General features: G+C 40.4%; 1 protein-coding gene across 1 annotated transcript; it reads left to right on the top strand.

The window, feature by feature from the left end:
• Window positions 1–18,484: 18,484 nt before the first annotated feature.
• LOC147438358 (heavy metal-associated isoprenylated plant protein 44-like) lies at window positions 18,485–19,983 on the top strand. The gene is made up of 3 exons (XM_086487658.1): window positions 18,485–18,834; window positions 19,065–19,140; window positions 19,395–19,983. Exons 1-3 carry the CDS (start codon window positions 18,826–18,828, stop codon window positions 19,700–19,702), a joined length of 393 nt encoding a protein of 130 aa, XP_086343784.1. The 5' UTR covers window positions 18,485–18,825; the 3' UTR covers window positions 19,703–19,983.
• Window positions 19,984–21,761: the final 1,778 nt, after the last annotated feature.

Genomic DNA, 21,761 nt, shown 5'->3' with positions numbered 1-21,761 from the left:
ACAAAGAAAAGCCTTCAGGTTCAGACTAGGTGGAAAAAACACAGAGTACACTGGAGTACATTGCACTGAATAGCCACAAGTACCCCAAGTTAAACCGAATGATTTCTAGGTGCTTGGTTAAGAAAAGGAAGAAATTCCACAGATATACAATGGGGACTACGTTTATGAGCTTGACGCTATTCCAGATAGTGTCCCATAAGATGTTAGAGATGGATCAAAAGTACAATGGCCATTGTTGGGTTAAGCATGTTCATTCTGGAATGAGGTATCCAACTTTGATCAAGAGAAGTAAATGTATCGGACATCTCATCTGCAAAAACAGCTCTTGCTCGATCACTGTGATGAGTGGAAGGCCAAATGAGACTGCTTGGATAGGGAAGTTGCTAAGTGCAATTACATCAATTGATGTGTTGAGCTCTGGCAATGGAACACTATGATGCTTCCACTATGGTCAAAGTCCATTTCTGCTTTGGGAGTGTTCTTGTGCTATCTATTACTTGCTGGCTGACTATAATTGGACCAGGCTATTTATCCACAACGAAAGCCATAATCATCCTGTCACAAAGGGAGTTTTACGATCTGCAATTCAACATACAAGAGAACTTGTGCCTTGTGTGGTGTCTAGATCAACAACAACTAGACCAAGGAATTTATAATTGAGTCTTGCCAAGCAGATGGTAATGGGAGCAATGATTCGAGGAAACAGAGACCAACTTAATAGCAAAGAGCTCCTCTCCATACTAGAAGAGATGCGACCATTGATTCATACTCAAAGGTGTTGATTTATTTTCTTGTCTTTGAATTTGATGTCTCTTCTACGTCATGATCAATGTGCATGTATGTAATATTCATCTCAGGCTTAAGCATTGGATGAGAGAGGCAACTACTACACGAATTGGAGTCGGTGTAGAGTCCCTATTTATTTGGTTGAAGAACAACTACGGCTATGGATTTTTCCATGGTATGTTATTTCTAGGGCAATTGACAAAACGCAACAAACGCTTCCATGTGTTCAAAATGTCGATTGATGGTCCTATCTACTTTTGAGATGGTAAATAGAATGCGACAAGACAACATTGGGGACTTGCGTAGAGTGGACAACAATGCCATCACATGTCTACAATCTTACGTACGGTAGGCTAAGAAAACTTCCTACTACTTTATTCTTTCATAGCGTTGAATGATTATTTTTATGTAGAAGATTCAAGAAACACAAACAATTGCCATCTGCAAGATGAAAGAAGAAGACACTCAAGCGTAGATCCTGTACTGGGAAATGATGAATTTGGTGCTATTGAGGACTCATGGTAGATGAGGCTAGAGCAAATTGGAAATCTGTTCAAACCGAGGACCTCATAATGTTATGGAAGGAAGGGAACGCTCATGTTTGTTTCATTGGGAGTAAAGCTTGCACATTCACACCATGCAATACATGCATAAAAATTTCCAAGATGAGCACAAGCGTATGTGTGAATTATGCCGTTGTGCAAGGAGTAAAGTCAAGGCAACAAGCTTGTACAAGACTATGCGAGCTTGGTGGGCTTCTAGAAAAGTGTCTGATTGTAACTTGTCATCACAAATGGATTGTTGGCTAAGTTGGTGGCATGGTGATACCCTCACTAGAGAAAACAGTTCGTTGGGTAAGTATAGCCAACCATTTTTGAACATAAGTCAAAAATTTTAGTGTGCAAGTGCCATCTTTTAATTCAAAAGGAAACTGAGGAAGTGGATGGTCTGTCATTCATTCCAACTACAAACCTTACGGAAACAAAGCACGCAATATGGCTTGCCAATGAGGGAAGCAAAGAAAAGTTGAGCTTGTGTGATGCATGCGTATCTGATCCATGAAAATTGTCAAGATGCTTTCTTTTGTCGAGGGTAGGTTCATGGCAATGGGCCTTCTATTGAAAAACTTGCACGTCGGGCCAGAGTATATCACACAAAACATCCCACAAAATTGTAGATGTTTCCAAGCAACTGCTGGAGAGGCCGGTCATGTGGTCAGGGAACACGAGGACGGACTAGTGATTGTGGAGAGTGACATTCATAAGACAATGTGGGAAATCCATTGAATACCAAAGGGAAGCAGGGTTCAATGTCAAGGATGGTTAGGATCTAGAGTTGGTAAATCTTTAAAGAAATAAAGAACAAAGGAGAAAGTGTTGTTGCGCCACCCTTTTGGGGTATTCATACATGGGAGAGAGGGATGGCAGTGGTCACAAAAATGGTTCAAAGACACAATTCATGTGGTTCTGCAATGATAGTGTAATCAAACACGAAAAATATGTAACAATATCACTCAATGCCCAGCCAGAATCCCAAGTATATGGCCAGTGGACAAGTGAACGAACATAAATGATTCAAAGTTGTTGGCATTGGAGACATGAGGCCTCACAGTAGAGAGAAGATTGCAATAAAGGAGAACAACAATGTGCGTTATTGGCTAGGAGTATCTATTCAAGCCTCCAAGAGAATTGAGTCAACTGTAAACATGGAAGCCCATATTGTGCAGCACAATGTCATAAAGGCCAGCGTACACAAAAAATTCATGGTGGCGATATCTACTTCCCAAGTCCGAGGCAACAAGTATGAAGTACATAATGCAAGTAGCCCGATGTGTACATGTGGAGACTTTGTAGAACGAGTGGCACAAAGCAAACCATATATGGCATGCAATCATATTTACTACATCTTCCTCCGCTATTTTGTCTTGGATTTAAACTACAATATGTTTATCCATCACAGCAAGCTCAGAAGTGAGGATTTGCTGCATGTCTTCAATTGTCGATGCGTGCAGCATGAAACAGAGTTGTAATTAAATTGTATTGATGACATCCCCCGGTGCCAAATACAAATGCGTATAATTGCTGATTTTATATTGTAATTTGTTTTGTTGGAATTCATGATTTGAGATGGTGGATTGATTCTTTCTGTCCTCGTACTAGTAATGTGCAGAGCATATTTAATGTCTACTGCATGTTATATGTTGAATTAATATTGTAATTTTTAGGGAGAGTTTCATGCTCTAATAAGGCAGCTTGTATCTACTTGTGCTTCCACTAAGTTCAAAGCATACTGTTTTCTAATGGACATGTTGTCTTGAAGGTTCAAATATATTATTAGAAAAGAAAAAATCTCCCTCCAAAATGCTCTCTCCATCGAATGTGTAGAGAGCTTTTTTGTTGCAAATATTGCTCCATAGCAAGGGTGGGGAAAAGCTCCCTCGTAAGCTCCCTCCAAAAGCTCCCTCGATTCCCATCCTGCACTACAAATGCATGAAAATTTCCTATACGTGAGAGCTTTTCCATTTGTTAAAGAGTAGCCACTGACACAATATTGTAACTCGCATGCATTAGCACATGTTTACAATCCCAATGTTGGATTCTATCCACATCACCCTCTTTGACCTCTGAGAACACTCGAGTGATTGGTCGTACTTGAGAATTATATGTGGTTGTAGACCCATTGAACATGGCTTGTGTCAAAAATGGCACCACATCTTTTGCACATTATAAGCTCATACAATGTGTCTTTAGCTGTCGAGGGGTGCTCTATGTAATCATGTTAATGTATAACGTGAGTTCGAAAGGAGGGGTTTTAAAATGCAAAAAAAATAGGCAATTTAACAAAGATACATTAAAATAAAGGGTTTTTATATTCAATTTTGGAAAAAATCCTAAAATAAGGGGTCATTTTATTCATTTAGCTGTGTTAAAAGAGGGTTTTTTTTAATACCCCACAAACGCATGTTATATAGGGGGAGACTGAACGGTGAACCCCCCGAGCTTTAGCTACTGCTGAGTGAGATGCCTCTTAATAATAGCACCCGCACCATCATGTTCCCCTTTCCCATGACCTAAACCTAAAAAGTGACGTGTCATTTCAAACTTGTCAGAGTTCCATATCAAGCAACAAAATAGAAAGACCTCTTTACTATTTGAATTGTATGGTTGCACCATGTGACCACACCCAATGTTCTTTGAGCAATATGCCTAGCTCTTTCAACCATCCATAATGGAGCATAAAGAAATGTTGTACAAAAAGAGTATCATGGCTTTTATCATCATATATATAGAAATGATAGTATTTTTGGAGACTACCTACAATTTGCACATATGTGATATGGACAAAGATTGTGACCTAGTTAGAAAACCAATGCATTGAATGAACCTCATTCTAATCTTTGAATGTGTAAATTTAACAAAACTCACACTACCATTAGGAAGTGAATGGGGTATAGGAGGGCCTCTTTATTTGGCAGTTTAAGGAAATGCTTAAAGCTTAAGCCAAGTTTGATCAAGCCTAAAAGAGAGGGCAAAAAAGCCTATGCTGAGATTTTGAAAGAAGCCATTTCCAGATTTTGAATTTGAAAATAATTTATTTAGTAACCCAAAAGAGAGGGGGTAAATGAATTTCCAAATGTCCTTTCCCACCCCTCTTCTCTATCTAACATATAAAACACTCTTTCTCACTTACAACTCATTAAAGGAGGCACTTTTTAGTCCCCCCTACCAGAAAAGCAAATTTTTTGCATTCTCTCACTGCATTCTCTCTCTAAAACATGAGCCAACTCTCTCTCTCTCTCTCTCTCTCTCTCTCTCTCTCTCTCTCTCTCTCTCTCTTTTCCCTCTTTTCTCTCATGTCACTTCCTCTTCCAATCATTAAGGAACATTCTTGGCTGTCTCTTTCTGAAAAAGTGCAGATCCTTCAAGGTTGCAGATCTGTCCTCTCTCCCACTCTCTCTTCCTTTATTCTCTCTCTCTCTCTCTCTCTCTCTCTCATGCTTCTCCCACTCCAGCTCGAGCTGAGTGCAATGGAAAACTCCATTACCTCTGTGTGTTGCAGCATTTCTCTCTCTACAGTCATGATCAACAATTCGAATTCAAAGGAGATTGAGCTGCACTCCCTCTCTTTCTTCCCTCCACAACATAATCTTTTTCTCTTAACTCTGAGTACTCTCCACTTCTTTCCTCCATAGCCACCTTCACCTGCTTGTAGCAGTCACCATTACACATTCTCACTAATTTGCTTGATTAACTAACACAATGTCATTCAATCCCTCACCACTGCAAGACATTAGTAACAAATCAAAACGATATCGATTAAACGCTGATTTAGAGTAGCAGTATGCAATTGTACGACTTGGAACATCTAATCCCAATGCTGGAGACCAACTACGGAACCGTGGATGCAAGGCAATCAACTTATGGGTTGATGGTCATATTTACCCTTGTGATCCAATGACCAATGCATAACCGCCTTTCCGTAATGTCACTGAGCTACTGCGATTTATTGGAGGTGGGAGAGACAGACTGTTTGGCTACTACTGGAGATTACATTCAGCTTTTTTCAATGAAAGGGAAGCAAAAAAACATCTCTGTGCTGCCTATTCTTCATTGCAAGAGAAGTATGTGAAAGACATTCAGCAAGTCCAGAGAGGAAGACAATGAGAAGATGAAGTAGCTTAATGACGAGATGTCAAAGCTTATTACAAAGGCAAAGCATCAAAAAATGGAGCAAGAGCGTCGTCTAGACAATCATGTTCAGCTACAACACACTGCACGTAATATGCACCGGCGAATCGATCATCTCACACACATTCCATTGGGCTATCACATTGACAAGCGCAAGAGACATGCGATGTCTATGCTATCTTCAAACGGTGGAGCTCAAAAGAAACGTATCCGTTAAACTCGGTAGGAATACAAATGCAAGCTTCTAATTCGTACATTTTTTGTAGGTTGCTATAATATTATTTCAATATGTAGGAACTTGGCTCGCACGATGATGGGAATCGAGTCCAATGCTGAAACAATCGGACATACTCTCCTGCAGCATATCATCAAACCAAAGGAGTTGGTGGAGCTATTGGATGAGCCATCCAATGCTGGCATTGCTAAATTTTTGCGCCAAAAGTATTTCAGTAAGTTAAAGAACATTGTTTCACCTCAGGAGATGATAGAGGTGTGTGACAGCACAGGAATAAGTTTCAAGGTCTACAAAGCTTTGTATAGGCTTATCACACCAGGTCACAGAGACAAAGGTTTGTTTAGGTTGTTGCCAATGCCTTACAGTGCTAGAGTCGCAAAAAGGTGCACCAATAATGATGTTGCAAGCTTATTGGGTGGATTTCAATATGTGGAGGATGTCTTGCCACTAGAAGAGAACAAATCTTTTCATTACAACGAGTTCAATAATGTCTATGTTGACTCGTTGAAGCTCCAGGAGTCAATGATCAGATTTTATGGGTTGACACAGGAAGAGTGTGATGGCAAATTTATATTTGTGATGAAGCTTGATGAGTGCTTGATTGTCAAAGGTCAACGGCTCAAAAGGGTAAGCGTTACGCTTATGAAAAGAGCCTTGGTGGGTGTTGACGTTGAGCTAAATGCCAGCGAGCAGGAAAACACATGTTTAGGTGTTCAATCCGAGAAGAATAGTTGGTGGCTGGTAGCTTTTCATCTCCCACATGAGACACATGAGTCTCTCAAATGGTATCCTAATCACACCCCAATCGTTGACATCATTCGGCAACAACAAGAAGGACAACGATTGCAGGTTTCACGTCTGAGTACGTTCCAAGTGGAGTGGCATTTGGCAGGAGACTTGAAAACTCTGAAGTGTATGTTAGGATGCAAGCAAGGTGCAATGACCCTCTTTCCATGCATTTATTGCTGCCACAGTAAAGTCTCATTAGGAACTAAGGGCAATGGTAAGGGTAAGGGTGGCAAAGCTACAGTCAACCCTGCGAAAGGTAAGGGTAAGGGTAAGGGTAAGGTTGGCAAAGCTGCAGTCAATTCTGTGAAAGGTATGACCACTATGCACATCCTCAACCACAAGTGGATAACCCACTCCAGCCTGCTCCAAACACCCAAGAGCCTCTCCAACCATCAAATCCAAATGATCAAAGCAACATGCGACACATATTTGGAGGTCTCAATGATTTAACCCATGACACTCACACATCTCTTCCAGATCCCCCACCAATTTCACCTCTTCGCAGAGCAACACAAGAAACAGAAGATGAATATCGAGGTCCGCTTCAAAATCCACCGCCATCGCCTCCTGCCACACAACCACTGGTGCTCAAGCCACGTACCCCACATACTACGTCGCGAAAGTTTCCACCACGAATCAAAGAAAGAGTAATCAAGGTAATACCAGGCGACCCGGTATCTAAAGCAAAAGAGGCCAAGAGGAGGAAAAGACAAAGGCAGAGGTAAAAGAAAGAGGTAGTTGAAAAGGAAGCCCTTCGAGTACAAGAAGAGCAGAGAAGACAGAGAGATCAAGAAGAAAGGCAAAGAGCTGAGGCCGAGAGAGCTCATTTGGACAACTTACAAGCATGAGCAGAGGCAAAGAAGAAGGCGGCACAAGATAGAGCTCAAGCCACCCAACAAGCAAAGGCTGGGAGCTCAAAGCCTTCAAAAACCCCTCAGAGATCCAAGCAATGTGCAAAAAGAAAAAGAGACAAGGTGACACTAGAAGAGCGGCAAACCCAAGAGGAGAGAAGGAAAAAATACAAAGATGATCCTCCTCAATGGGCTAGGCAGGAGGCTCCTCCACCACCACCAACAACACTGAAAAAACGAAGATGGAGGCCAGGCACAGTGGTTCTGCGTCAGATCAGGAAATACCAAAAGAGCACTGAGCCAATCATACCCACAACAGCCTTCTCTCGAGTGGTGAGAGAGATGATAGATGAATATAGTGATTTCGTTACAAGAATACAACGCGTAGCTCTACTGGCCTTACAGGATGCCGTTGAAGACATTTTGGTGCAGCTTTTTCAAGATGGCGTCTCCTGTATGGCGCATGCAAAGCGTGTAACTTTAAAAAATACGGATAAATTTTTGGCAGTAAATTTAAGAAATGAAGGATGCCTTCATAAGATGTGGTTTATCCCATGTATTGTCTCTTCATGAGATTTGTAATCTTTCTCTATAATATCAACTGGTGAATTTCTACAATTCCGAGCAATTGTTCAATTTTAATTTGTACATTGTTTTTTATATGTATTTGAATTTTTGGATATGTTAAATATAAGTTCACGACCATGGCTCCATTTTCGCCCGCCGAGGCACACACGTGCATAGAACCTCGAACATACAGCCACCGAGCGTTCGAGGGGAGCGTCTCGAAGATAATTTTGCGACACGGGGCGACAAGGGGGGGGGATACGGGGTCAAGAAGGGCCGCCCGGTGGCTGCATGTTCGAGGTTCTGTGCACGTGTGTGCCTCGGCGGGTGAAAATGGAAATTATTTAACAATTTGAATAAAAAAACAAGTACTGAATGGTGACAAAAATCATTGACAAAAACATTTATTCTTTATTGATTCGAATATTACATCATGGTCGATTGGTTTTTCTACAAATTACATCTTTGGGTAATGGGCGAATGGATGACTTGACACCAAGGGATTTTACAATTTCCTCTTGGTTTGTCAACCCTTGACCTAGGCTGACCTAGGCTCAAGGCGCAGTGGGAGAGGACCGAGCCTGGGTGTTTGCCTGTAAAGGCATACAATGCTACCTCTCGGTCTACCAATATACATTTGTGAACGTTTAAGGTGAGAGAATCTTCAACGAGTATGCCACTCATGCTTTACACTTTAGCAGCTCTGCAGAACCATTCTTGGAAAGCTCTGTGTGAGCAACTCTAAGAATCAATGGCCCCAGATGGCTCAGGTAGTGCCAATAGAACTATCTCTACCCGTGGAGACGTTGCACGAACCTCCAGTACGCATTGCGAACTTATCAACATGATAAGCCATCTGCAAAGCATTTTAATTGATATTAACACTTGTAGTAAGGAATACTAGAAATTCTACTAGGTTTAGATTTATTTACCTCAGTTTCTTCATCCCTCTCTTCAAGATTTTTCTTTGTAAGATCGATGCTAGATCTATCGTCTCTACCAATTGCAATCAGTGGTTTGTGTGGATGAAATACGCTCTTTGGTACGCTTTTGTAGAAAGAGGCACACGCTTTTATTTCTACTAGTGTACTTGCTACTATTTGCACCAACTGTTGTTCATTTTCACTCGGGAGGAAGGAGAGGTTTGCTGGGAGATCTTGGTCTTCGAAATCAATTTGAAATTTGTCTTTCTCTTCCTTCCCACTGGGATCCTTCATGCCCGATAGATAGCAAGCACTGCAAGTGACTCATCTTCTCTGAGTCCTAACGTTTTGGCAATGTCGTCAAGGAACTAAAACTGAGGATCATCCACCACCACTGGATGCAAAGTGAGAATTTGGAGGTCCGGGATCTCTTCCAACACCTCATCCCCCTCTATCATTCGATCTTCCTCCTCAGTGGCGTTGGGATCTTGCATGAGTACGAGTGCCATAGATGCTTCGGCCTGCTCATCTATCTCTTCAATAACTTCATTGGATTCCTCCACAATGGTCACAGGAGGTCTTTGGTTGACCTTTTCCTTTGATTTTCCCTTGTCCATGCCCTCAAGCACAAGTAATGCTAGAACCATGTCCCATGAAATAAATTGGGTGCCTTGCCCAAATCCATGAGATCATCCTCATCCTTTGTCTTGAAGTCCTGTTCCGTGAGGCCTTTGAAAAACCTCAACAAGTGAAACCGGAAGTTTTGTCAGCCGCATAGAGATGCTTCAAGAAATCCACCGGCAACCACGCCGTGTCGGATCCCTCAAAGATTATGACATATTCCTCCATGTGCTGCGTCATGTAGTCAAGAAAGCTTCTGAATGCCTCTGCATGAAGGTTGGCAGTGGTATGCATGTCAATTGTCCCCTCGAACACACTGAGTAGTTCATGTGCTCGATCTGCAAGTCCTACCTTTTCTAATTGTGTGAGAAGTGCATCAGTATATGTTGCCATGGGTTCGTTCGCGAAGAAGATGCAAAGAGAGCTTAGAGCTAGAGTTTTGTGAATGTGAGAAATGAAGTTCAAAAACTAGAAAGTCACTTATATACCCAAAGTCACTTTTTTAAAAGCACTTAAATTAATGTCAAAATGACATAAAACTTTTATTTTAAACAAAATCACGCAACAAAGCATTGGAAGACACCAACATTGAAAACATTTGTGCTCCACAACAAATAAATTGCACGTTTCAATCAAAAACTTGAACAAACTGAGAATAAACAAGTATGCACAAAAACGAGATTCAAAACACCGTATACAAAATCCATGTCAATTACAAGCTTTTACAAAAATACATTGCGGAAACGGAATGTTCTCACACAGAACACTCTTCTCTTTCCTGGAGGGTGAAAGCATGTTAACCTGTCATGCTTTTTCATGTTCCGGACAATGCTAACTAGCACAATTTTGACATATCCTAACTAGTACAGTAACTTGAGCTACATCTCCAAGATCTATGACATATGATATATCAATAGAAAGCACTTGGAACAAGGAATCCAAATGTACAACCTCCGACAAATTTTGATATTATTTGTAAAAAATTTACCGGACGCCCAACTTTTCGAAGATGTGCTAACTTGAAACTGCTAACTAGCACAAAAAGCGCGACGGGTTAACATGCTTTCACCCTGGAGCAAACAATCTTTTCATTGATTACAAAGAGATATTGTTTGGGCAAGGTATATCTGAGATTAAGATACTCGCGAAGGTGCCTAAGATGCCAGTCATTGTTCACTGTAATGTGGTGCACTGCATCATCGTGGAGATGTATTTGCAGGTCAACTGATTCTCTAGCAGCAACCTTAGAGTCTAGTGCCTCCCATTCTCCCATCGTCAACTTCCATCTTCTATAGGGAAAGACCATCGACAAGATTTGGTTTGCAATATGGTATCTGAACACCACCTTGTCAGCAACTACATAGCACTTGATTCTATCTCCCTGGTGGTTGACCACCTTAGTTTCCCATCCAGCTACAAGAAACCCGTTGATCGCACTTCCCCCTTTGCAAGTCCACATTGTTGGTGTCCTGTGAACACTCTGAACTCAAAATATAAACACAAACACATGAAGAGACATAAACCATGTTACCATGGCTTTATGGGAACCATAGGTGCACTTCATTGCTGCTTGCACATCCACCTCGATTCTCCTTTTAGTTGTTGCAATCAAGGCACTGTCTGGCTTAGGCCATTCCAAACTCTCCAAGGTTGGCGAGTGAACCAGAGATAGATTACCATATCCATTTCGCCTAGGTGTGACATAAGTATGATTATAAAAAAAAAAGTCATGTGAGGCAAGCTCAGAGGACTGACAACCAACATAGAGCAATTTGCCAAGCTCAGTGTGGATGGCCTCAAAAGTTCCAGTGAAGGAATCTATTGGCTCCCACTCTACAAAATCGGATGGAAAAACATCTGTAAACATGAACAAAAAGCAATGGAAATCTTACAGTCATCAAAAGCAACACACAAGGCATAAATACTAAATAGATAACCGAAAAACTTGCAAGAGGAGTAAAAATTACAATTTGTAGGAAACCTCGATGGAGCCACTGTTGTCTCTAGCTTCAGTTGTGAAGCAACATACACATGTTGCACCTTCGCAAGCCTCTTGGTGTCTTGTGTTTGCTTGAACTCCATGATTCTTCCCTTCCAATGGTGTGCTCGAGAAGCCATGTGTCTCCTTGAGACCTTGTGTGCACCTCTTGAGTTGGGCTGCACTGTCACCCACATCATTCTTTTTAACTCCATCGTCACCCAATATTTATTGTCGTCTTGTACATTGTTGCATGAAATGGAGTCAATGACACTCCTAGGTCGTCGAGTACCTGATGATGCCATGGGAAATAGTGGCACAACCTGCACACAAACACTTATGATTAGACATTGCACATCCATTTCTCAGCTGTATAAAGAGCAAGAATCTTGATGGTACACAAAGGTGAAGGATGCCACTTACTGCTATATTGTTCCACCTGCTTGTTGTCTTAATGTGGAAGAAATGTTGCAAAGCTTGAGAGGGAAGTAAATCCTCTCTGGAGAGCTTAATGGAGAAGGAGCAAGAAACCTGTTGAGGAAAGAAAGAGGGATGATGTAGCAGAAGGATATGTTGTAGACTTCAGCTTTAGCTAGAGGTGTTTAGTGAAGCCCATGGAGTAATGGAGAACTTCAGTCTGAGGAGAATGCAGCCCTCAAGAATGCAGTAAGCTTGAGGAGGGAAAGGAGGTTCAAACTGAAAGGAAGGAAAGAGAAACAAGGTGAAGTGAAGAGAAGTGAGAGATGGTACAGTAGAGAGAGAGGGAGGGAATGATCAGCACATTTTTGGAGGGGACCTCTTTTAGGAGAGAGGGGGGAGAAACTGGCAGCCAGTAGAGAGAGAAATGATTGGTTTTTACTCAACTATTTAGAGAAAAGTTCATTTTTTTGAATTTATAAGAGATTTTCTCTTTGTATTTTATAAAAGAGTACAAGTTTGACCACTTACTTTTAGGCCCTACCATACCTACCATTTCAGTCCACATGGCATCCACCCATTTGTCCCTTCCATAATCTCCTTTCTAATCCCATGGCAAATAAAGAGGCCCCCTTAGACCCCATTCCCTTCCTAATGCCACATCTTCAAGGAAGATACATAGACACTCTTTAAATTGCTCAACTTGCCATTTGTAAACAAAATTGTGCTTTCATAAACTTGCTAAGATGATCCCCGAACAATACAAAAAGTTGCCCACACCGCATCTCCCTTTGTGAGATAGAAATTTTCTTCTTTTTCTCAGTATTTGTTTTGCCAACTTGAAGACCTTCAAATATCTTCAATGTTACCATGTGTGCACTATTTGAATCCTCAATTGAAAAAATTAGCAGTTTTTTTGAAGGCCCACATGAGGAGCATTTTCCCATCAAACACTTCAATGCAAAGAAACATGAACCGTTAGCATTCAAGCATAAAATTGATTCCCAAATCTTTGTGAGTCTAGGGGAAATTTTTGTATGAGCATTGCATTTAACACATACACCACAAATTTCACATTGACAACTACATTGTTCCCATGCACACCTTAAGAAACTTGCCTTATAGGGTTTAAGGCATCCCTCAAGAATGACATTGTATGAGGCAACAAAATCACAACATTTGTACTGATCTCGAAGCTTGTGTACAAAATAAGGCTTCAACTTTTCAAGTGTCCTTTGGCGAACTTGTAACTCTGGGTGACTCTATTTGAAGGCAAGAAAGAATTTACTTGCATTAAATAATGATAATCAATACACTTATTGGCAAAGTCCCAACTTACTGTCAACATGCAATACTGAGATCAATCTAGTGAGAGTTAGTATTATGCTGGTAACTAACACTTTTGTGGTCGGTGGAAGGAGAAAAATAACAAGAACCTGAGTCTAGTAGTAGCAAGCACTATGAGACTAGTAGTTGGATTTACCAAGACCAATCTTGTAGGGGTGGTTGCTCTACCAGGCTACCTAGTGGCTCGGGGGGTTCACATCTTAGACATGTAAGTTACCACGTGAGTTCAAATGAATGGGTTTTTTTAATTACCAAAAGTTTAAAATTTTAATAGGATTTTATCAATAAAAGGGTTTTTTTTAATTGATTCTGGAGAAAAATTGATAAGTCTTTGAAGAAAAGGGGTCATTTTATTAACTTAAGCATGCTAGTAAAGGGATTTTTTTAATACCCTTTGAACGCATGTTAGCTACAAATCCACCATGACTACCATGGTAGACTTGTAGCTCTACTAGTATCAGATTGGTAGCTACCAAGACTAGTACTATAAGATTGATGGCTTCCAAAGTACTAGTGGTAGCCTCTAGTCTACTAGTACCACCATGGTATATTGGTAGCTATTATTATACCACTATTATACTAGTAGCTACCACTCTAACTTTTCCAAGTCTAGAATGGTAGCTAGCATGTAATATTTAATGGTCTAGTAACTTGTGTATAGCGGAAAACAACATAGACATAGTGAGCATTTCATTCAAAATAGATTCCTAATGAGCACAACAAGAGTGCTTGGATGGAGAGAGCAACAAAAGCATAACACCTAGCTAGATTGGCATGAATAATACTTCAAAAAGAGAGAGAAATTAAGCTATTGATAACAGTTGAGGACCGGATTTATATGGAGCCGGTCCCCCCTCCAAAAGGCTTTGTATTATAGGTTTCCCCCATCAAGGGAGACATTTTACAATACAATACTTTGTGTTCCTTCAATAACTTGCCGGTGCAATGAAGATGGAAGCTTCAAGCACCAAGCTTACACTTAAAAACACAACATCAATTCCTTCAAAGATGGTGAGAGCTAGCGGGGTACGAGAGTAGATCGAGAGGAAGAAGAAGTATTCTTATGAGAAAGAAGTATGTCTCCTCACATAATCACTCTTAATAGCTTAGCATAGCTTAGTAATTAGCATGGTAGAGGAGATGAGCATGCATTGGAGCTTGGCTCTTGGTTGGATTTGCATCACAAAGCCAAGAGTTGTTGGTGTAGGCCTCCCTTCTCACAAGCTTGGAGTAGATGATGAGCTTTCCATTAAAGCTTGAGAAGGAGATAGTCTTCTTTACTTCACACATGAGCTTGTGTGAGTGTGTGTGATAATGCCTTGCGAAAATTAGTCCCCCGCTCTCTCTTCATCGACCCCTCTTGCTAATTCCTCTTGCTAGGCCCTCATTGGCTCATGCCAGGTTTAGCCAATAGGAAATTAGAAGCATAATTGCTAGCCTTGTGACATGTGTCCCCCTTTCCTCTTTTGTGAGAGCTTTAGGTATTTAAATAATTCAATTAATCTCTCATTGGACCTCTTTGTCTTCTGGCCAATAGGAATCAAGGAAGCCATTGGGCTGCTGAATGCTCATTGGACCCCTTGGGAGACTGTCCAATATTGTTCTAGAGAGCTTAATTTCTATTGACTCTTTTATCAAGTGTTTTTAAATGAATTAAACTAAATGTACTCTAGCCTAATTCTCATTGGTCCACCTCTATGGCCATCCAAAAGGATTTGAATGCACCTTGGGGGCAACTGGGCTAGGAAGCTGACATGTGTCCACTATGTCCTTTGTGTAAAGGGAGCTTGGAAGAGTGTGTGTGTGTTTTCTTTCTCATCCCCTACAAAGATGGCTCGCCCCCTCCTTGGAGGTGGGAAGACTTTTGAGTCTTCCCACAAGCATCCAATTTTCCCTAAGGTTTGACCATTGAAGATTTCATTTAATTTTGGAACCTTAGCATTTTGGAAATCTTAATGGGCTGAGCCTTAGGGTCTTTGAAGCCCATTGATGCACATTGCTCTTTTGCAGATGGCCCCCCCTTTGGATCCCTATTGTGACCGGTCTGCCAGCCTAACCAATATTCTAGCTTTTTCTCCCCTGGTACTTCCCCATATTAAATTAACAGTTTAACATGAGAAAATTGTTTAGGAGAATTAGATATTAGTTATTTTTACATAGCACTATGAGATTGATAGCTACCAGGTTGACAGTGGTAGCTACCAATCAGCCAAGACTACCATGGAAAACTGGTAGCTACCACTATCAGACTAATGGATAGCCTTACCGAGACTGGCATGGCATCTAGGACATTGACAGTGGTAGCTACCAATCCACCAGGGCTACCATGGTAGACTGGTATAGCTACCATTATCGGAATAGTAGCTACCAAGACTAGTACTAGAAGACTGATGGCTTCTCGAACACTAGTGGTAGGTAGCAGGTGACAATGTTAGTTACCAATCCACCAATAGTAATGTCAAGAAAAGGGTCCTAAATATGGCTAAGATCTAGGAGCTAAGAGCTCAGTCCTAAGGTCTAAGGTGAAGAGCTAGGGGCCTAGGGCTAAGGTCAATGCTATGGGTAGGTGTTGATATTAAAACTAATATTGTAGAATGAGGTTTTTCTATTCGAAACATCGTGAAGACAGCTCGCATGAATACCAGGAATGTAATTACACTTGAAAAATACTTATGTGTTTTGGAAAAAAAAAATGATTTGATGATAGCAAGCTTAGAAATTGGACTGCTTGCATAAGACATATTATGACTCATTAGAGATTATTTTTGCATGCTTTTATTTACATATAGTTATCTACCCAAACTCATTTAAGTCACCTACAATGCTCATTTGAATTGCTTTATTCCTTGCCAACTGAGGTGCTTGTTAATAGATCAAGAGTAGGTGGAAATCTTTTTGATATCGTTTCTTTTGATCACGAGAAGGGATTTTTCTCTTCCTTCAATTGTTGAGCGAACATATTGTGGGGCGCCGAGTGATGGATTGGTGCATTTTTGCCTTGCATGATGAAGGGAATTTAAGTGTATGATGCCCCTCCTCTCCAAAGGAAAACTAAGAGAATTTCCCTTCCTCGAGAAAGACAAAAAGACCCTTCAATTTCTAGGCATGGGTCCTATGCGAGTCTCGTGACTTAAGGGGTTCTTTCTTTTGTAGTAGTACGAGCATTCCCGCTTGCAATGATATAAAGCACATCCGTGAGTGCCATCGTAGTGACTTAAAAGGCTCTTAACACTAGGTTGGTAATGGGACACTTTTATGTATCGAGACACTTTTTATGTCCTATTAAGTGACCATTTTACTTGAATTATTTGAGGAGTTTTTTTTTTTTTAGCAAAACCCACAGTAGGTGGGTGGAATGATTATTTGAGGAGTTTTAAAATACATCTTTTAGTGCTACATATCCACAAAAATAACTTACAATATGAAAACAACTTGATATTTTTTTGGTATTTTAATTTCACCATTAACCTGACTCTCACTTTAAACTATGTGAAAAAATGTGTCCTGGTTTTTGTACTTTACTTTTTCAAAGTTTGCCAGCTTCTCCACCACAAAAATCATATTAGTGAGGGAATACGACTTAGTATTTCTTAACATGGTTTTTTTGGTAGCTTTAATGGAATCCAAAAGTAATTTGAATTGCATAGTTGGATTCCATAACATAGAAGGATTTTTTTAAAACCTTTGAGACACCTAATACCGAGTATAGCTTACTATTCAAGCATGGTTGATATTTTCAATTTAGCATGAATCAGAACCGTTTCAGTGTAGCTAGCGTAGTTTTATCGATGTTGCTAATTTCCTAAGCCAATTATGTAAACTGTGTAGGTAGTAACAATATCTAATCAGAACCTTAACATTTTCATATATATGGAGCATTTTGTATGAGAGTTTAGAGGTCATAATGGGGAACCCAATTTTTTCTTCTTGCTGTTTTCAATAATTCATCATCATGACCGTGGTTCTTCGTAGTGAGAACTTTTATGTGCCATTGACATACTCCATAGCTCCTCATGAATGTCAAGGCCCAAAGGAACCTAGAAGAACATGTATGTATTGACAATATAGAGCGTGGCAGTATAAAATTTAACGATAGATCGGCAAAATGAAAAAAATGTAACTTTCTAACTCTATGTCCCAAAAGAAAAAAAAATTGGTGAATTTGAAATAACAATAATTTTTGTATCTCCAACCCATAGAAGTTTGTGGGAAAATTTATCTCTCGAGAGATAAAAATTCCAAGTCTTCTCAGTATGCAATAGACCGCAAGAAAAGGAAAATGCACTGATACATCAACTTTGAAGGCATGGCATGGTAAAAATACGAGATATTTTACAAATTTATCATTTTTCTCATATGTAGTTTTCCTTCAACTATAAGCTCAAGAAAATGATAATGCAAATTTTTTTCCAAACTCCGAAAAGACACTTTTATGTCATGTTAAGTTACTAAGCTAATGCTAACAAGCCTTCGACACTCAGAACAAAGTGAATTGGTATGTGGTTGATGATCTGAAAATGATGTTTTCGCAAGCGCTAGGCTGTACACGCTTAACCTTGCTTGCAACCATGGTGCCAGTAGCCAGTGGCCACCTGGGCCAGAGAGGGACTCGGGAGGAGGGTAGGTCTAGCATGCTGCCAAAGTAGTGAAAATGTGAAGCAATAGATTAAACATTTTTGTTTTAAAAAGAACGTATGCTTTTGCGTGTGCTGAGAAGGACATGCCCTTTGTTTCATTGTGAGGAGCAAGGAAACTTTATGCTAGTTTAATGTTCGATGATAGAAAGTGGCGTGGTGGTCCAGACTCCAAAGGGAACCCCTCCGAAAGAGTCTGAGTGAGAGTCTGTGTGAGAGAGAGGGAGGGAGAGAGAGAGAGAGAGAGAGAGTCTCTAGAGTCTCGAGAGGGAGAGAGAGAGAGAGAGAGAGAGTCTCTAGAGTCTAGTCTAGAGAGGGTGTGAAGACAAGACAGTTGTGGTGAAGTTTATACAGAAGTGTCTTCGAAGTTCGATGATTGATCAGACTAGCCTACGGAGAGAGGGAGAGTCTCAGAGAGAGAGAGAGAAAAGAGAGATGCTACAAATCACAACGGCCCGTGGGTCGACATCGTTGTCCTACATCACTGAAATTTATAACGTGGATGCCACTCCCACTGCCTTTATTAATTTATTGAAGTAAATTAATCCCCCTCCCAAAAAAAAAAAAAAACTGCGACCCTGACTTCGTTTCTTTGGTTTAGAAATAAAAACAGCAACATTTCTGCCTCTAGGCTCTATACAGCCTCTAAGTCTTAAGAGCGCTCTCTCTCTCTCTCTCTCTCTCTCTCTCTCACTCAAATGTGTGGTTTTCTCTTCTCTCTTTAAGCTGCAGCTAGCTGGCAGGCGTTGTTTGATTGCTTGACGGAACTGAAGAGGCAGAGAGAGAGAGAGAGAGAGAGAGAGAGAGTATATATGGATGGATGCGCAGATCAGTCAGTAAGTTTGGCAGGCCCGCCCTTTCAAAAGGAGACAGTATATATAAATACTGTCGAGGAGGAAGCTGAAGAAGAGGCAGCTTCTAATTAATTAAGTGACACATCTGCTGCGCCTGCTTCTGGACTCTGGAGCAGCTTATAATTCTGAATTCTTATGGCCGAGGTAAAATTAAGTTAGCAGCTGCATGCAGCATCTCCAAATAATTAATTAATATATATTTATTAATCATCATGTAAGTATTGCGCTCGACTAATTAGTGATGCTATCATTAATTTGATCAGAGATTAATTGCGCCCCGCCCATTAACTCAAGTGTACTGTACGTAGCTATTATAGGCGCGCCGGCTATAATGATAGTGATGATTTTTATATTGTTGGAATGTAAGAGAGCAGGTGGTGGAGCTTCGCGTGAGGCTGGACTGCAGCGGCTGTGAGCGCAAAGTCAGACAAGCTCTCTTCAAACTCAAAGGTTATTTTTTTCTCTGAGTTTTCATGACTTATAAGTACCCTGAACCCTGACCCCATCGGCCTAATTGATTCTACTAATTGAATTCTCATCACTACAAGTACAAAGCCCTAATTACATGATCTGTGGGCTGCAATATGGTGTACGGTCATGACCTGCTGCAGCTGCACATGCACATGCATGATCTTGGTACAGCTTGATTGAGAAGATATGATAACTCATAATGATGATGCAACAATTCTTTAAATTGCATGCAGGTGTAGAGAATGTGGACATTGATGTTAAGCAAGGCAAGGTGATTGTGAGTGGGTATGTAGAGAGAAAAAAGGTTCTAAAGGCGGTAAGAAAAGCAGGTAAAAGTGCGGAGTTAATCATGCCTACATCCATAGCTGGCTATAATCCTTATCTCAAAGAGTCGGAAAAGTTTGAGAAGACGTACAACTACAGAAAACATGGCTACAATGCACTTCCAGGTGCTATTCAAAACCCAAGTTCCCTCATCTCAAAAGATGGCATTGCTGGCTTCTTTAGTGATGAAAATGCCCATGCCTGCTCCATCATGTAATCTCCTCATTCTCCACAGCCACTCGCCAGCTTCACTTTTCTAATAATGACTAGTTGCATTGAGTTACACAAATCCTTTTAGATTAACCTATTAGGCTTTATTGCACACCATTACAACTACTTAGGCTTTATTGCACAAAAAATACAGCTACTTGGGTTTTACTGCACCAAAATTAGCTCAAGTAGATCCAATGCCACTTACTGTGGTAGCTCTGAGGCGCTCATTTGCAACCAATCTTTGTTGGTCAGACTCATTTCAATGAAATCGAACTTGATTTCACACTTTGGATCCACGCACCTTCAATTATAGTCACATATGAATGAAAGCATACATACATCAAATCAAAATATCAAGGTCAGACTTGTTTCAATAGAATAGAACTTGATTTCACACTTTGCATCCACTCATCTTCAATAATAGTCACTTATGAATGAAAGCATACTACATGCATCAAATCAAAAAATCAAAGTCATGTACCCATGTTTTCTCAATTGTTACTTAAACTTGTTACACTTTGTTGCGCCCAATTTAACTCAATTCAAGAGTAAAATTTTATGTGTTGGATGCAGCTGAAATTCAATCGACATACTTGCATACAATTTAATCTAAGTTGTTTCAATGGCACTCATTTGATGCCTCTAGACCTAGTTGTTATTTATTGGATTCAATTTGTGTTTAGCAAAACTTTATTTTGAAATTCTAGTGATTGGAAGGAGTTGGGCCTAGCCATTTGTATGCCTTTGATTAGACCTAGTTGCTTGAAAATGCACACAATTGAGGCCTCATGAACATTGCAATGGTCCAATTTAGTTTTTAAATTCAATTCATGTGATCTACTTGGATCCAATTATACTCGTTTGCATTTGATTGGACTCAACTGCACCTGGATACACTTATCACATCTTAATTGAAATTAATGTTACATGATTGTGCTTAAATAAGTGCTTAAATGGGACTCATTTGCATTGTAATGCCTCAGTTGAACTCCATTGCATTCAAACACACGATAATGAAGTTTGGTTTAACTCAATTGGGCATAATTGAGTTTTGAATGTCCAGCATTCAAGACCAAATTAGACACAACAAATTCAAACAAAGCTCAAGGCTAGTATAGAAAAGGTTAAGTCCATCTAGCTAATTGAACTAAACCGCACAAATTTGTTGGAAATAGGGTTGAGGGAAACACACATAGCTTGGAGAAGACGAAGAAGCTCAAGCCATGCAACAGAGAGTATGTATTGCTTAGTGCAAAATGAAAGATAAGATAGCCCTAGAGTGATGGATGTATATAAAATGCATGGGGGGAAAACCTCCTAGTGAGGAAAAAATGCACCGACGGTCCTAAGTTTGTTCAACATCACTACCACATATGTATGGTAACAAATTTTCCATGGGAGTGATGCGATGAACAAGAGCTGGCCCATAGAGTATAGAGAAGTGCCATGCCCTGAGAACATGATCAATCCACAAGGGGGTTAGCCCAAAGCTTTGCAAAAAGCTTTGAACTCCTCACGAAACAATGTCCTTGTGAAGAATAAGCAAGGTGTCCTTTGTTGGCACATAAGCCAAACTAATCTCTCTTGTTGAGAGTCTCTTCCTAACATAGTGATAATGCACCTCAATGTGCTTTGTGCGAGCATGAAAAATTGGGCTCTTTGCAACTATCAATGCACTTTGAGTGTCAGTGTATATGATGTTGGCAGTGTCCTATCCAGCACCCAAATCAATCATAAGGTGTCTGAGACATACACACTCAACCATAGCTATGAAGACTGTTGTGTACTCAACCTCACAACTGGAAGTGGCCACGGTAGGTTGCTTCTTGCTCAACCATGATATGCATAAACTGCCAAGCATGATAAAAAAACCACTCGTGGACACTCGCGTGTCATAACAACTAGCCCAATCTAAGTACAAAACGGCATGTAAATTTGGTGGCAATGATCCCCCCTTGGGATAAAACAACCCAAGATGTAAAGTGCCACTCAAGTAGCAAAAGATCTGCTTAATAGTCTGCCAATGCTTAGACCCTAGGCTATGCATAAATCTGTTGACCTAT

Source organism: Adiantum capillus-veneris, chromosome 17 (assembly GCF_014529385.1).
Source record: "Adiantum capillus-veneris isolate H3 chromosome 17, ASM1452938v2, whole genome shotgun sequence".
Lineage (NCBI taxonomy): Eukaryota > Viridiplantae > Streptophyta > Polypodiopsida > Polypodiales > Pteridaceae > Adiantum > Adiantum capillus-veneris.
The sequence above is the reverse complement of the archived record's forward strand: the minus strand, read 5'-3'. Positions and strand labels throughout refer to the sequence as shown.

Excerpts from the sequence above, each read along its gene's own strand:
- LOC147438358 (XM_086487658.1), top strand. Across the intron at positions 19,141-19,394 it reads AGCTCTCTTCAAACTCAAAG|GTGTAGAGAATGTGGACATT; the intron begins GTTATTTTTTTC and ends AATTGCATGCAG.